Raw genomic sequence first — 15462 nt, 5'->3', positions numbered from 1 at the left:
CTATCGACGTAATCTGACAGGTGACGACAATTTCTGCTCCGTGCATGGGAACGTGCTCAAGGATGAGGCTGATTAACAATCAAGGATGTCCCTGAGCTTCGAACAATTCACGCTGCGCCGCCGCAAGAAGAGGACAAGTCGCCGTCGCACATAAGTGACCGTGGCCCGCCGCTCCTCATTCCCATCTGCAACTCAGCCGACCGAAGATCGCAGCCAACTTCGACGATTCAAACCACACCAAGCAGACCACACAGAAAAACTTCAGTATGAAGAACATTTTCATCACTGCTTCCACCTTCCTTCTCCTCGTTCTCAGCATCGGAGAGCGCGCGGACCCGGTGGCAGCGCCAGAGCCGGACCCCGTGGCCAGAAGGTAGCCAAGGAGGGGAAGACTGCACGAAAAAGTGTACCGGGCCTGGTGGCAGCACCAGCGCGGACTGCCAATGCGTAAGTATCTCCTTTGAAGTGCTTTGGCTTCTTTCTGGTAAGTGGGATGGTAATACTGACGTGGACGAGTGCGCGTATGGCACCAACTGCCCACCAGGTGGTGGTGGATGAACTTTTCAGCTGGATATGGGCTGCAAGAACATGGCGAATGTCGCATTTTGAGAGCATGGCATACGGAAGGAAATGGCGTTGGGCTTGCGGGACGGATCTGGCTGCTCGGAGATCGGAGAATGTGCGATGTGCGTGATCGGGATTGGTGGCAAAGCGCAGAGAAGGAGGTGCGTAGAGGAAGAGGAATGGCAGTTGCACTCGCACAGCAACGAATTGGATCTACACTCCACTCACTACCTGTATCCATGAAAAGCACTCCTGCATCCCACCAAGCCATCCGGAAACATTTTTTCATCGATCCTCTGTGATATTGTTGAGTATCTCATTTCTTCCGACAGTCAACATCGTGGCATGAACTACTCACATCCCTCCCCATCTCTCAGCGGCAAGCACTCTCCTCCTTCTCTCGCCTCGTCAGATGGCTCACTTCAACGAAGCAAGAGTGCTCCAGAGCGAGTGTCAGCCTGGCTGCGTCGCCTCCATCAGTCCTCGAGTCCACTCCGACCGGTCCATAATATTCACCACCACCGGTCTCATCTTGGATTCAAAGAGTCCGATGCTCTCTCCGTGGTCGACGAGGATCCACCCTTGACGATACAGACCAGTGCCGCGACTCGATTGCTGAATACCTTCACGGTCTGCGTCAACATCTTGCTCCTGTTGCCGATTGAGGACTTGCTGGCGTGTCGAAGAGTGAGCGGGACATTCAAGGATACCATTGAGCATTCGGAAGAGCTGAGGGAGAAGCTATTTCTGGAACCAAATCGGAGAAATGCCCCTCGAGAAGAACGAAGGCCAGCAGTAATACCAAATCCGACACCACCGCCGCAGGTCGCATTGAGGATAGGCAACGGAGGCGAGAGCGTAGAAGGAGTGGTGTTCGCCTGTCATCCTAGGGCGAGTTGGAACCAGCGTCAAGGTACGTGCGTCCTGCTCCTCGCCTGTTCAGGAGTCAAGTTCCGTTGTTATGCGAAGATGGACTGACACGAACGGACAGGCTGCGTACTCTAGCAAAGCATGTTCCTGACGCAACCTCCTGCACGGCGAATCGAAATCGCTTCTCCCCTCAGCCGAGCAGAACACAACAGTCGCCACCGTCAAGTCTATCGCGAAGATGGAGTGCGGTTCGGAGATCTGATTGCGGAGGTGAAGAGGATGCCGACTTGGGGACTGCAGAGCTGTGCAATCACTTCGAGACGAGTAAGTCATTCTTCTCCTTCTCCGGGCGGACACTGGATTGGTACGCGGAATTCGCTAATCTTGTGTGGTTGATAGAGGAGCGTAAAAGGTTTTGTAGCGAAAGAGATCGTGGCGACATTCAGGTCTGTGCCGGAGATGCGAGGAAGGGGGTATCCCGATGGTTCGACTGGCTCGCACGGGTCGTCGTCCTTGGATGACGCCGGCAAGGAGGGAGCAGTCGGCGCCTGAGAAGGAGAGTCCTGGCGCCACTATGTCTCAGGGAGGTGACAGTGGTTGGTAAATCTATCTCGAATGACACGTCAAGAGTGTGTGGAGGTGAGCAAAATTCCGCAGGGTCCGTCTTACTCCCTGTTGTGCCGACCGCCAATGTCGTTTCGAGACACGATACATCGTGGAACAGAGGATTCATGTCTCCTCATAGCGCAGCCAGCACATTAGCGTCCGGTCAATCGATCGTCTTCTGAAGTGGTAGTCGTTCCCATGTATCTCGCCTTCCACAACCCGCTCTTATCAAACGAATTGAAACAAACTCGGGCTTCGGATCGCCAGGGCGTGGTATATTTGCCACCTCCCCTCTCTCCTCCGCCATCTCAAACGACAAACCGTATGCCTCCTCAAATTCACTGGTCTTCCCGTCGCCTCAATCAAGATCAGCACATCTGCATGAGTCGAATGCTCATGGATGTCCACCAGCACGTTCAGGATGATCGGTCTGTAGGTGCCCTTCGCTGCACGATTGACGATTCGGAACATCTCCCGCAGCTGTGGCCAGGTCATCGAGCTAGGAAAGTTGTCCACCTCCGATTTGAAGATGTCGGAGATGTGGGCTTCTAGCCAGGGAGGAGGGTCGAGGCCGCGGACTATAAGAAAGACAACGCGGCTGAGATATTCCAGTTCGACGGTGGGTGACATGGTGCCGTCTGGTGGTGGACAATCGGGATGTACTTCCGGGAGTATTGGTGGAGGGCATTCCGAAGGGGTGGAGCTGTTGCTGTCGGGGGAGGAGATCGATTGTCCGCTGCTTAAAGGCTGAGGCATGGTGGAAGCGTTGCTGGAAGGAGAGGACGAGGACTGTCCGCTGCTTGAGGAATGCCGCATAATGCTGGGTCGTGGTGGTCGTTCAGGATACAGATTGAATTGTTGGCCATCGCCGTTGGGCTCGGAATTGCTTTGTGAGTACTTCTTCTCCATTTGCTGTCTCGATCGGAGTACGGATATACATGTAGAATTCTACACCCGAGGAAGTCTTGCAGTACTTCAGTATATCTCATGGCGGTTGTCGCCGAGTCAAGGCGTTTCCAGGGTCCCTAGCCAGTCACAAGCTATCCCAACCAGCCTACTGTCATATCCTGGTCGCTTGCGAACTGGCACGAGGCCAAGATCTTTCTGGAAGGACGTTAGCTCTCGTCTAAGGCTGCCGCTCAATTCTGGCAACGCTCAGTTTGGCAAAGCGTACTCTGGGATCATCTCGGAATTCAGAGGCCAACACCGGCTCCACAAATGGCTGCCGATGTTAAAGCCATACCTCCTACCTTGTTGACCTTGTCTTACTGCACAACGAGGATCATGACCTCGGAGCATGGGGCTCCGAGATTGATGGTCATGATGCCAGAGCGACTAGAGCCTTGGTGGAGCCTTGGGTTTGGTCTCACTATGCGCATGTCCAAGCTAGAAAGAGTCTGGTGGAGTGTTGAGTTTGACCTCCCATGTGAATGGGGGCGTCAATCCAACCACACTCCGATGTTCCGTCGGGATCGGGAGAAGGTGTCAGAACTACTGCGCGTAACTGACCGGGTCTTCCAGCCAAGGACCTTCGTCCAGGTATAGGGCTCGAATGTGATTGATCAATTCTTCGATCGGCACAATGCGAAGCGAGCACACCTTCCGTCGGTCTGGGTAAACCAGCGGAAGTTGCGATGTTAACAATCGTGATTGGATCCAGCGAAGTTTAGTTCGATGCCAGGCTATGCAAGACCTGGTATCTCGAATTCCGGTTGGTGCTGCGTGGAGAACTCCTTGAGACTGGACTGAGTGCATTCCTGCGGAGCACTACGACTCCTTCGAGCTCTCTGCCTCTTTTCCCGCCTTGACGAACCTTCTAGTCTCATCTCTCTTCATACTCACCTCCTCCGCAAATCCGCCTTTCGCCTTCCAGTCCTCCTCACCGCCAAGGTACCTGTATACGACCCTTGAATCGAGATCTTTACACTTCTCGTCCTTGCTCGCGCCCTCGTACACTGCCAACCCCTCTCTACCAAGCGCAAGCTTTGCACCCACCCTCTCCGCCGCATCGACCGCCAGTCCAAAGTCCTTCTTCATCAATTGCACCCGGAACCCGCCTTGGTATCCTTTGCTAGCAGGCGCTTCCGGACAGAGACCAGGTACGGGACACCAGTCATCGCAGATAGCCGATTGAGCAGTGGAAGTATGGAACACATTTGCGAGAACTCTTGGATCCATACCTGATCGAATGCCAACATTCATGGCTTCGCTGACCGCGATAGCGATCAAACCAGAGCAATAATTGTTGCAAAGCTTTGACACCAGACCCAGACTCGCGCCTCCGCAAGGAAAGATATTACCGCCCATCAGCGAGAGGAGGCTCTGCAGAAGTGGCATGTCCTGATTGTCCTCAGCACATCCCAACATGAATGTCAGGGTGCCTTTTTCGGCCCCAATTACCCCACCGGAGACGGGCGCATCGTAGAAGCGCGCTTCGGGGTGAAGCTCGGCACAGCTGTCGCGCACTGCTAGGGATGATGCGGTGTCGATGGTGGAGCAGTCGATGAGGATCTTGGAGGCGAGCGAGCTAGCGAGGACGCCACTTTGGGGCTCCAGATAGACGGAACGGACGTGGGAGCCTTCGGGAACCATGGAGAGGATTACGTCCTGAGAGAAGAGTTAGTTGTTGGTTCTTGTGGAAGCACCATATCCGATACGGCGTGTGCTTGTGTGCCTGAAGTTTTCCGTAATTCGTACCGACTTGTCTGCAACTTCTTTGCTGCTTTGGCATGCAAATACTCTCCCATCGCCCTCCTCGACAAACTTGTCTACGACGGCTTTTGCAACATCAAAAACATAGAGTAGTGTGGCACTATCCATCTTCTTGAGCAGATTCGATGCCATCGGATAGCCCATCACACCGAGGCCGATCCAGCCAATGCTTTGCGGTAATTCGGTCATGTTGAGAAAATGAGTTGCGCGATGTGTAGTTGTACAATTTCTTGTCCGAATTGCTCGAATGTGATGTTCATCTACGCCCTCTTGATCAAGAGTTGATGAGGTTATTCGGGTATAATGCAATAGCCGCATTGGCTTGGATGGTGGGGCTTGCAGAGACCCCACGATCGATACTCCGTCATCGACATGTTCATCCATATGCTGCCCCAACAAGTGCATCTGCTCAAATCAGTCACTCACTCATAGTCGTATCGTCGTCGCGGTTCTGGCTATGCTCTGCGCTGGTGTCCTTGTCAGTCGTCGATCCCCTGGTTCCTCTCGGCGTCTCGATAGCTTTCATCACCGCTTCGCCCTCCTCCGGTCCCAAAAGCTGATCCAGAATATTATGCGCGGCCTCAGACACCTCCGTTTCAATGCCAGCTTCGAATATTAATTGCTCGGAGAAAGCGACTCGCGTAAGGCCGATCAGGAACTTGTGATAGCCTCCCAGCACAGTTCCGACTTTCTGTCCGAGTACAAAGTTGTCGCCATACGTGCGGAGGAGATGGTGTAGAATGCGGACAGTCGTATTGACGGTCTGCAAGATCAGGCCATGTATTGATTGATCATCCTTGGCTGGCGATGAGACCAACAATGAAGGTCGCACTTTATACAGCTTGCTGACCTGGCTGTCAAGGAAGCGCACGAGTCTGCCGATCACACTGCGATGCATCGCCAGTACCTGGCCACCATGATCAGTGTGGCACATCTCCCAGAAGACGCCGAGCACTTCGATCCTCAAAGCGAGAATATCCTCTTCATCGTAGGGCGGTTCATCTATCCGGACCTCGGGCATCTCGAACAGCATATTAGTAAGTCGATCGACTGTCTGCCGCTCATTGTTGGCTTGAGATTCTGGATCGTCGGACACCACGCTAAAGGTCGTGGGTCGTGCGGAAGTGATCAGTATCTGGAGGACTGTGATGATTTGATCAAGTGGCAGCGCCTTGTTCAGCACCAGGAGGATCCAAGTGACGTCCATGGTGCGCCAAAAGACATCAAGGCTCTCCGGCGAGAGTGTCGCGGCCTGGCATAGGCCGTGGAGAAAGTCAAGAACCTCGTCGACCTCGATATCTTCTGCCAGCCGGTCCAGCGCTTCGAAGTCGACCTTAGCTGCGAACGTGCGATTTGTCGATGCTCGGGCGATCGGCACAGACACCAAGTCTACCGATCGGACGCACAGTGGTATCGCTTCTTCGAGCAACTTAGAGCTCGTGCTTGCGAGCTCAGTCTCCAGGACAGATCGCAACATGTGAACAACCAGATATAGCGGAGCGAAGAACTTATCGTCGAGACACTGCGACCAGAGCGTCAACAATACGCGACATACCATTAGCGGTAGATCATTTCCTGCGTTGGCTTCGTACGTGATCTTGTCAATGAAGATGGACGCAAGTGAATGCTCAGGACGAGATGGAAAAGAATACTTGGCCAACTGTTCCACCGTCCGGGCATGACCTTCATAAGGGCGGTGATTGAGGATTAGCTGGAGATGGTCGTATCTGCTGTCTCTCCGCTGAATGACACCCTCGGCAGTGGTCTCGGGGAACGATACGATGGTCTGCTCCGAATCGGTGTGCTGCAATTGCACAGGTTGCGTGAAGGACAACGAAGCCACTGGGCTATCGTTGGCGCTGCGTTTTCGCTTTGCACCTAGCTTTGGTGTCTGCTCCTTCACTCTCTCTTTGCTCCTAGTCGGACTGACGAGACGAACTTCATCGTCATCAAAACCGTCTCCGATTGCAGTTCGCTTGTTCCTTCGCGGCGTGCCCATCTGGGTTGCTACTCGCGACTTTGGCGCAGCGGTCGATCTCTTGGTACGTTCAGCTTCCTGAGCCAGATCGTGCTGCAAGAATCGATTGTTCGTCTCCGTCTTCTCTCGCTCTTTCTTCTGTGCTTCGAGTTCAGCCTTTTGTCTTGTAGCCTCGTCTGCGTGCACCTTTTGCATCTGAGCGATCCGAGTCTCATACTGTCGCATGGTCTTTTCCTGATTCGCTCGCACGATGGAGATTTCGCCCTGCTTTTGCCGTGCCTCTTCTCGTGCTTGGTGTTCAGCATGTTGTAGCCGGGTCCGCTCCGCTTCAAGCTGTGCAATGCGTGCTTTGAGGGCTGATGTGTCCGTAGGGCTCCCGCTTGGAGCATTGTAGCGCGGCTGTGGTGGCTGCCATCTACCGAACGTCTGACTCCCTAGTTCGGCATCGGCAGCAGCATACGCTGCCTCCATCTCCGCCTGCGAGAGTGATTGAGACGCTTCTTGTTGTTGAAACCCTGGCTGTACACTCGATTGTCGGTTTTGCATCCTTGCATCCGGCTGGATGACCATTGACGGTTCATCCAGGTCGATGACCTCCTCATCGTCGAGACCATAGTCAGAAGATGGCGGGTCTGGAGCACTCGCAGGCGGTGCTATCTGCGGCGGTGCTCTCAATGCTTGCGAGCGGATCTGTGGCCGAGTCGGTTGAGGTGGTCGCCATGGCAAGTTCTTATTGGCACCACCTGTTCTTATCAGGCTGGACGCATTGTGAGCTTGCTTGCGGAATGGTTGCTGCAACGACTGCGGATTCTGCATGGGTGTCGACGAAAGAGCATATTGTTCGAGTTCGAGGATCGTATCGTCGGGGATGTTTCCTAGGTCATCGTCCGAGAAGAAGTCCTCTTCGTCCATTATTTGCTCTCTCCAAGGCCATTCCTGCCGCCTCGTGCCGTACGCGTTCGTGTCGACAACCAGATGAAAAGTGAGGAGAGGTGTCAGGTGTCCCGCTGTGCTGTCAATAAATGGAAGGCTCGACTTGACAGTTCTACGCGACGCGAATGGAGGTTTCATGTGAGATCCTTGGCGTGCGTCATGTGGACCTACATGTCAAAGTAATCTACCTCGTCGTGTCCAGGCTGTGCACGTCTTGTACATCTGCACCCGCGACATGCCGACCACCACGCTGGCCACATGAAGAGAAACCTCCCCGCGATTTCACTGTCACCGCCGCGAACATCCCACACACGCGACATCGCGGCTTGAATCCAGTCCGCCAGAATCCGTCCTCTACGGTCTTACGCGCCGGGAGCAACAGAAGGGCGAGCTACATCGTCGAGACTTTGGTCGCGGACTGGGCTTCTCTTGTCTAAATTGCATCGAACCAGACCCACCGAACTATGACGAGACCTAAGAAGGACGTGAAGTTTCAGCACCGGGAGCAAAGGCGCATGAGCAAGAGCAGCAGCATGTCAGACTTCAACAACGACTCGCCAAATGAGGAGCGAAGCTCGTCCAGAAGCAATGGAGCTAAGAGTCCTACGCGTAACGGGTTCGTCGGAAAGGATGAGAGGCCCAAGGCAGAGAGGACCGATACCACAGCGAGTGGATGGGCTACGGAAAATGAGGACGAGAAGGTACGTGTCTCGATACACAAGATGAGATCGATCCTGACAGAAGACAGCCCAAAGAGACACAAGCCTCAGAGTACGAGAAAAAGAAACAGTCGTTCATCACCCGCGCCATCTGGACGTTCGCCATGATCGGCATCTTCTTCGGATCCATGTTCGCAGGCCATATCTACGTGATAATCATCGTGACGGCTGTGCAGATCATCTCGTTCAAGGAGGTCATTGCCATTTCCAACGTGCCCAGCAGAGCCAGATCGCTTCGTTTCACGAAAACGCTAAACTGGTACTTTCTCGGAACGACAATGTACTTTCTCTATGGCGAGAGTGTCATCTACTACTTCAAGCACATTGTGCTTATCGACCGCGTGCTGCTACCCTTTGCGACCCACCACAGGTTCATCAGCTTTATGCTCTACGTGATGGGTAAGTCAAGCCCATTCGAACAGACGTGATATGGACTGACAATGGGTACAGGCTTTGTCTTTTTCGTGGGATCCCTCCAGAAGGGCCACTACAAATTCCAGTTCACACAATTTGCGTGGACTCACATGGCGCTGTATCTGATCGTTGTGCAAGCACACTTCATCATGAACAACATCTTCGAGGGCATGATCTGGTTCTTCCTGCCAGTCAGTCTGGTCATCATCAACGACATTTTCGCATACATTTGCGGCATCACATTTGGCAAAACCCAGCTCATCAAGCTCAGCCCGAAGAAGACGGTTGAGGGTGAGTCGTTCAACGCGGATTTGGATAGGTCGACGAATACTAACCATATTTCTCAGGCTTCGTCGGAGCCTGGATTTGCACCATCCTCATGGGCTTTCTCTTCACCAACATGCTCATGCGGTCCAAGTACTTCATTTGTCCAGTCAACGATCTGGGCGCCAATATCTTCACCGGACTTCAATGCACGCCGAACCCGGTCTTCGTTGCACAGTCGTACCACATTCCCTTCATTCCACACGCCTGGACTTTCCTCCCAACTACCGTACGCATTTCGCCTATGCAATTCCACATTCTTGCCATGGCTTCCTTCGCAAGTCTAATCGCTCCCTTCGGCGGCTTCTTCGCTTCGGGCCTCAAGCGAACATTCAACATCAAGGACTTCGGCGACTCGATTCCTGGCCACGGCGGTATGACGGATCGCATGGACTGCCAATTCATCATGGGCTTCTTCGCCTTCATGTACTACCAGTCTTTCATCGCCGTCAACCACGCCTCGGTCGGCTCTGTCATCGAGGCGGCCATTACTGGACTGTCTGCGGAAGACCAGATGGCGGTGGTGAAGGGTCTGGCCCAACATCTGTACAATCAAGGACAGGTCAATCACAAGGTACTGGAATACCTTGGCGACAATCTGCACGTAGCGCGGAAAACGCTATGAGAACGATGATCCTGGTGAACGAATGAAAATCAAAAGCTGCACAGAACAGGGAGACATCGGGTAGGAGAACTTGATGCGGTTGGAACAGAATTTTGTGGATTTGGATGGCCGGAACTACATTCACCTAATGACCTTTAGACATGGCTCCACTTCTTGCCACTGGCACGAGGATCACGCGAGTCGCAGACCGCCGGGAGAGCCACTGCGGCTAGCCGCATGCTTGTGAATCTTCTTGCAACGAACGTTTAGCGGCGTGTGAAAATGTGCATTTCCTCTGCAGACGGTCCAGAAGTGTTCTAGGATCCACAATGCCACCGAGTACATGTACGCTAGCCCCCGCAAGAACGTCTTCACACAGAAGATGGAGTGTGAGGAAACGGACCCGTATCTTGCTCGATCGAGGACGACTACCTTAGACAGCAGTAGCACATGCATTCACTTGACGCATAATGACCACTAGAAGCACTTTCACATGCAAGGCATCGATTGATCATAAACTCATAACTCGTCGTGAGGCTGAATAAGTCCATGTCTCCCGTCACCCCCGAAAATAGAGCATCTACCCCGCGTGTCCCACACTTCACATGCTGCACTCCATTTTCCCCTCCACAAGCTTTGCTAGCCCTCGCTCCTCCGAGTGGTTGAACAGTGGTTGAGCTACGGCAAGGTACCAGGCCATTGTTGTCTGCTCACCGTCCCTCTGTTTCCTCCCTTTCTTCCATCGCACGAACATTCTCCTCCCACATCACATCACTGCACTGCCATCACCATCAACATGGCATCTGCGGACAAATCTACACCTCGTGAGCGGAAGCCCAGCTCCTCCGCTCCCATCACCGACTTCCAGGGACCCATTGGACCTGCGGGCATGTCGCGTCCCAAGCACAAGCGTACTGTGACGGGATTTGGTCCGTCTGAGATCAAGAGCGTCGAGGCGAGCATTCCAGAGCCACAGAGAGAAGCGTACGTACTCTCATGAGCCGAAGAGAGATCGTGGGAGAATTGTACTGACGTTCGATGCGTAGATGGAGGAAATACGTACGTGACGGTCGATACCAGTGATATAAAGAGCAGGACTGACAGCATGAGCAGTCGGCCAACGAATTCACGACCAAGGAAGACTTTGGCAAGGAGGCTGTGAGACACATTGAGACCACGCTCGCACGTTCGCTGTTCAACTGCGATGAGGCGTGAGGACACTCGTGGACAATGAGACGAGAGAGGCTGCGGCTGACATGGCGTACAGAGCGGCGTACTCTGGAACAGCATTGGCTTTCCGTGATCGCTTGGTCATTGAGTGGAACAAGACACAGCAGAATCAGACTTACGCTGATCCCAAGCGTGTCTACTGTAAGACCGGCCTCTGGGCTTACATTGAGGCGCAATTGCTGACAATTCCGCAGACTTGTCTCTCGAGTTCTTGATGGGCCGAGCTCTCGACAATGCTATGTTGAACACTGGAATGAAGGATGTGGCCGTTGGTAAGAAGCATTGGACGAGCATGCACATTTAGCGGAAGCTGACAACTTCTTCAGCGGGTGTTCAAGATCTCGGCTTCCGCATGGAGGACCTCATTTCTCAGGAGCGCGACGCGGCTCTCGGAAACGGTGGTCTCGGACGTCTCGCCGCCTGCTTCCTCGACTCTCTCGCCACCCTCAACTACCCGGCCTGGGGTTACGCCCTTCGCTACCGATATGGCATTTTCAAGCAAGAGATTGTGGATGGATACCAGGTCGAGATTCCCGACTACTGGCTCGACTTCAACCCATGGGAGTTCCCTCGTCACGATGTCACCGTAGACATTCAGTTCTACGGCAATGTGAGAAAGTACACAGATGAGAGCGGCAAGCAGGTCAGCGTTTGGGAGAATGGTGAAATCGTCACTGCGGTTGCGTACGATGCTCCAGTACCAGGTTACGGCACGAAGACAACCAACAACCTCCGTCTGTGGTCCAGCAAGGCTTCTCACGGCGAGTTTGACTTCACCAAATTCAACTCGGGCGAGTACGAGGCTTCCGTTGCCGACCAGCAACGTGCTGAGACCATCTCGGCCGTGCTGTACCCCAACGACAGCCTTGAGCGAGGAAAGGAGCTCCGCCTGAAGCAGCAGTACTTCTGGTGCGCCGCTTCGCTCTACGATATCGTTCGTCGCTTCAAGAAGTCGAAGAAGGCGTGGAAGGAGTTCCCCAACCAGGTCGCTATTCAACTCAACGACACCCACCCGACTCTTGCCATTCCTGAACTGCAGCGTATTCTCATCGACCAGGAAGGTCTGGAATGGGACGAGGCTTGGAGCATTGTGCAGAAGACTTTTGGATACACGAACCACACTGTCCTTCCGGAGGCGCTCGAGAAGTGGTCTGTGCCGCTTGTTCAGCACTTGCTTCCTCGCCATCTCCAGATCATCTACGAGATCAACGCCAACTTCCTCCAATTCGTTGAGCGCAACTTCCCCAAGGAGCGCGACATGCTTGGACGTGTCTCGATCATCGAGGAGTCGCAGCCAAAGATGGTCCGCATGGCTTACTTGGCTCTTATTGGAAGCCACAAGGTCAATGGTGTCGCTGAGCTGCACTCCGACTTGATCAAGACCACCATTTTCAAGGACTTCGTCAAGATCTATGGTCCTGACAAGTTCACCAACGTCACCAACGGCATCACACCGCGAAGATGGCTGCACCAGGCCAACCCGAGACTGTCTGAGCTCATCGCCAGCAAGCTCGGTGGCCACGAATTCCTCCGCGACCTGACCCTGCTTCACAAGATCGAATCGTAGGTCGAGACTCACGGAGATGCTCGTGTACTAAGCTAACAATCCGCAGCTATGTTGATGATAAGGAGTTCCGCAAGGAGTTCCAAGAGATCAAGTACGCCAACAAGCTTCGCCTTGCGAAGTACATCAAGGAGAACAACGGCATCTCCATCAATCCCGCCAGCCTGTTCGACATTCAAGTCAAGCGTATTCACGAGTACAAGCGTCAACAGATGAACATCTTCGGTGTGATTCACCGCTACCTCGAGCTGAAGGCGATGTCTCCCGAGGAGCGCAAGAAGGTGCAGCCGCGTGTGAGCATCTTTGGTGGCAAGGCCGCTCCAGGATACTGGATGGCCAAGACCGTCATCCACCTGATCAACAAAGTGTCCGACGTTGTCAACAGCGACAAAGACATCGGCGACTTGCTCAAGGTGGTGTTCTTGGGCGATTACAACGTCTCCAAGGCCGAGATCATCGTTCCCGCCAGCGACATCTCCGAGCACATCTCCACCGCCGGCACGGAAGCCTCAGGGTATGTCTTCCAGTCCAATCTTTATCATCATCCACTAACCTCGAGACTCCAACAGTACCTCCAACATGAAATTCGTCCTCAACGGTGGTCTCATCATCGGCACCTGCGACGGCGCCAACATCGAAATCACCCGCGAAGTCGGCGAAGACAACATCTTCCTCTTCGGCAACCTCTCCGAGGACGTAGAGGACCTTCGCCACGCCCACCAGTACTCCGAATTCCACCTCGACCCCATGCTCAAGAAGGTGTTCGACACCATCAGGGAGGGCACTTTCGGCGACGCTGGCCAGTTCTCCGCGTTGGTCAACTCGATTGTAGACCACGGCGACTACTACCTGGTCTCGGACGATTTCAAGAGCTACGTTGATACGCAGAAGTTGATTGATGAGGCGTACAAGAACCAGGAGGAGTGGTTGACGAAGACGATTACGAGTGTGGCAAGGATGGGCTTCTTCAGCAGTGATCGCTGCATTGATGAGTATGCGGAGATGATCTGGAATGTGGAGCCGTTGGCTCCGAAGGACTAGATGAGTTTGATGAGAGATGGACGGGTGAAAAGTTCGTAATGGGTCGATGTAGCATGAAATAGAGCAACGACATGACGGTACGGCACGAGTGACATGTAGTGAATGGTGATTCTCATTGCGTGATAATAGAAGCACAGAGCCCATTGTAACAACCTCACTTGAGATGTTTGCTCATCAAGGACAAATGCCTCTGCGTATTCCAGTGGCCAAACGCTTTTTTGCCAACCCCAGGCCAAAACTGCTCCTGTAAACGCCATATAATGCTTCAAGAAGGGTTCTCAACCACGGAATCTTCGGTCTTGTCGCCTTCAATCTCTTCTGGGACAGCGTCAGTGGTGCCGATAGCTGCAGCCTCAACGGTCTGGTCGCTGGCTTCCTCGACGACGGGAGCATCCTTCATCGGTTCCTCCTTGATCGGAGCGCTCTCAGCCTCGAACTGAGCCTCGGGCATGGCCTTGACATTGCCCGCATCGTTCTCGATCTCTGCAACAGCATCTTCCATCTTCACTTCGGTCTTGTCGCCGCCATCGCCAACCTTGGGCTCGTCGCTAGTAGCAGGCTCAAGTTTGACCTCGGAAGACTCTGCCTTCTAAGCATTTGCCTCCTCGATCTCCTTTCTAGCCTCTGTAGTAGCTGGAGCCTCAGATGGGGCAGGAGCAGCCTCCTCTTTGGGAGCAGCCTCTTCCTTCGGAGCGGCACCGGCCTCGGTCTCAGTCTCCTTCTTGGTCTCAGCCTTCACTTCCTTGTCCTGTGGCGCCTCCTCGCCATCCTTGGGTGGCGCCTTATTTGAGCCGTCATTGCCCTTCTGGAACTTCTCGCGGCGCTGCTTCCAGTTGTCCGCATCTTCGCCATCATCGGCATCGTCGCCGTCGCGCTTGCGCTTGCCGTAGTCAAATGAGCCACGACGATCGCCACGATCGCGGCGGTCACCACGACCACGACCACGACCTCCACGATCACCGCCGCGACGGTTCTCACGGTTGTTGCCCCACTGCTTAGGAGATCTTGGCTGCACGGTGCCTTCGTGAATGGCATTGACCTTTGTGTCGACGTACTGCCTCTTGCTCATGGTCAAGAGCTCCTTGTCGTTGTACTTGGGCTTCTCCTCCATCTCGAGGAATTGGGTGGCTGCAGCCTCGTCCTGGAACTCAACGAACACGGAGCCCTTGAAGGTGCCGTCCTGCTGGCGGCGGAGACGGACGGAGCGAACACCGTATGGCGAAAAGAATCTGCGTCGTTGTCAGTGTGAAACCTCGCAAGGAATAAGAAGCTGATAAGACTCACTCTTCAATGTCGAAAGCGCTGCTATCAGTCTCTTCACCGAACCCTTTGGCATAGATGCTGCGTCCCATGCTGACCGACGTAAGAAGCTTGTCGTTCTCCTTAGGGTCGTCGGTGAACTTGCTATCCAGCGGCTCCTTGCGGAAGACCTCATCCTTGTCGTTGACCTCGAGGAAGTCGCTGCCTTTGATAGCGTCGACTACAGCGCTGAATGGCTGGAAGTGACGCATGCGCTTGAAGTTGTGGATGGTCTTGATAGGAATTGGCTTGTTGGCGTGGCCGCCAGTCTCGGCGAGGAGGAATGCGTCGCATGGCAAGTTGGAGTCGGAGAAGTAGAACTCGACCTGGCGACGGATCTCTCCAGCATCATTGCTCTCTTCCTTGCGCTCGAAGGCAGTCTTCACGCCGCTGCGACCGCGCCAGTTACCTCCACCACGTCCACGTCCTCCTCCATTCCCGCCACCACGTCCACGTCCACCACCACGCCCTCTGCTATCACCGCGGCCGCGACCACCGCCGCGACGTCCTCCATCGCGGTCACGGTTGTCACGGTGGTCACGGCTGTCACGGCTGTCGCGCTTGTCCTCGTATCGCTCGAATTTGTCCTCATCGTTGCCATTTT

General features: G+C 54.1%; 7 protein-coding genes across 7 annotated transcripts; 3 read left to right on the top strand and 4 right to left on the bottom strand.

The window, feature by feature from the left end:
- Positions 1 to 630: 630 nt before the first annotated feature.
- MYCGRDRAFT_96155 (uncharacterized protein) lies at positions 631 to 1986 on the top strand (the record flags this gene model as incomplete). The annotated part of the gene is made up of 4 exons (XM_003849119.1): positions 631 to 725; positions 897 to 1481; positions 1575 to 1758; positions 1834 to 1986. 4 exons carry the CDS (start codon positions 631 to 633, stop codon positions 1984 to 1986), a joined length of 1017 nt encoding a protein of 338 aa, XP_003849167.1.
- A 1821-nt stretch (positions 1987 to 3807) lies between these two features.
- Positions 3808 to 4941, bottom strand: MYCGRDRAFT_48355 (uncharacterized protein; the record flags this gene model as incomplete). Its single annotated transcript, XM_003848780.1, has 2 exons — positions 3808 to 4647; positions 4738 to 4941. The coding sequence occupies 2 exons, from the start codon at positions 4939 to 4941 to the stop codon at positions 3808 to 3810; spliced, it is 1044 nt and encodes a 347-aa protein (XP_003848828.1).
- A 229-nt stretch (positions 4942 to 5170) lies between these two features.
- MYCGRDRAFT_48515 (uncharacterized protein) lies at positions 5171 to 7201 on the bottom strand (the record flags this gene model as incomplete). The annotated part of the gene is made up of 1 exon (XM_003848779.1): positions 5171 to 7201. The coding sequence occupies one exon, from the start codon at positions 7199 to 7201 to the stop codon at positions 5171 to 5173; it is 2031 nt and encodes a 676-aa protein (XP_003848827.1).
- Positions 7202 to 7918: 717 nt separating this feature from the next.
- Positions 7919 to 9745, top strand: MYCGRDRAFT_110994 (uncharacterized protein; the record flags this gene model as incomplete). The annotated part of the gene is made up of 4 exons (XM_003849120.1): positions 7919 to 8364; positions 8454 to 8781; positions 8833 to 9087; positions 9144 to 9745. The coding sequence occupies 4 exons, from the start codon at positions 8128 to 8130 to the stop codon at positions 9743 to 9745; spliced, it is 1422 nt and encodes a 473-aa protein (XP_003849168.1).
- Positions 9746 to 10470: 725 nt separating this feature from the next.
- On the top strand, positions 10471 to 13633 carry MYCGRDRAFT_101387 (uncharacterized protein; the record flags this gene model as incomplete). Its single annotated transcript, XM_003849121.1, has 8 exons — positions 10471 to 10708; positions 10771 to 10783; positions 10838 to 10935; positions 10992 to 11095; positions 11149 to 11226; positions 11281 to 12517; positions 12568 to 13032; positions 13088 to 13633. The coding sequence occupies 8 exons, from the start codon at positions 10521 to 10523 to the stop codon at positions 13557 to 13559; spliced, it is 2655 nt and encodes an 884-aa protein (XP_003849169.1).
- A 34-nt stretch (positions 13634 to 13667) lies between these two features.
- Positions 13668 to 14213, bottom strand: MYCGRDRAFT_105901 (uncharacterized protein; the record flags this gene model as incomplete). Its single annotated transcript, XM_003848778.1, has 1 exon — positions 13668 to 14213. The coding sequence occupies one exon, from the start codon at positions 14059 to 14061 to the stop codon at positions 13825 to 13827; it is 237 nt and encodes a 78-aa protein (XP_003848826.1).
- Positions 14214 to 14460: 247 nt separating this feature from the next.
- Positions 14461 to 15214, bottom strand: MYCGRDRAFT_25695 (uncharacterized protein; the record flags this gene model as incomplete). The annotated part of the gene is made up of 2 exons (XM_003848777.1): positions 14461 to 14788; positions 14844 to 15214. Coding segments are annotated over 2 exons (699 nt in total), but the record flags the coding sequence as incomplete, so codon positions are not given.
- Positions 15215 to 15462: the final 248 nt, after the last annotated feature.

The sequence above is a fragment of the Zymoseptoria tritici genome, chromosome 10 (genome assembly GCF_000219625.1).
Source record: "Zymoseptoria tritici IPO323 chromosome 10, whole genome shotgun sequence".
NCBI classification, from domain to species: domain Eukaryota; kingdom Fungi; phylum Ascomycota; class Dothideomycetes; order Mycosphaerellales; family Mycosphaerellaceae; genus Zymoseptoria; species Zymoseptoria tritici.
This window is presented reverse-complemented; position numbering and strand designations above follow the sequence as displayed.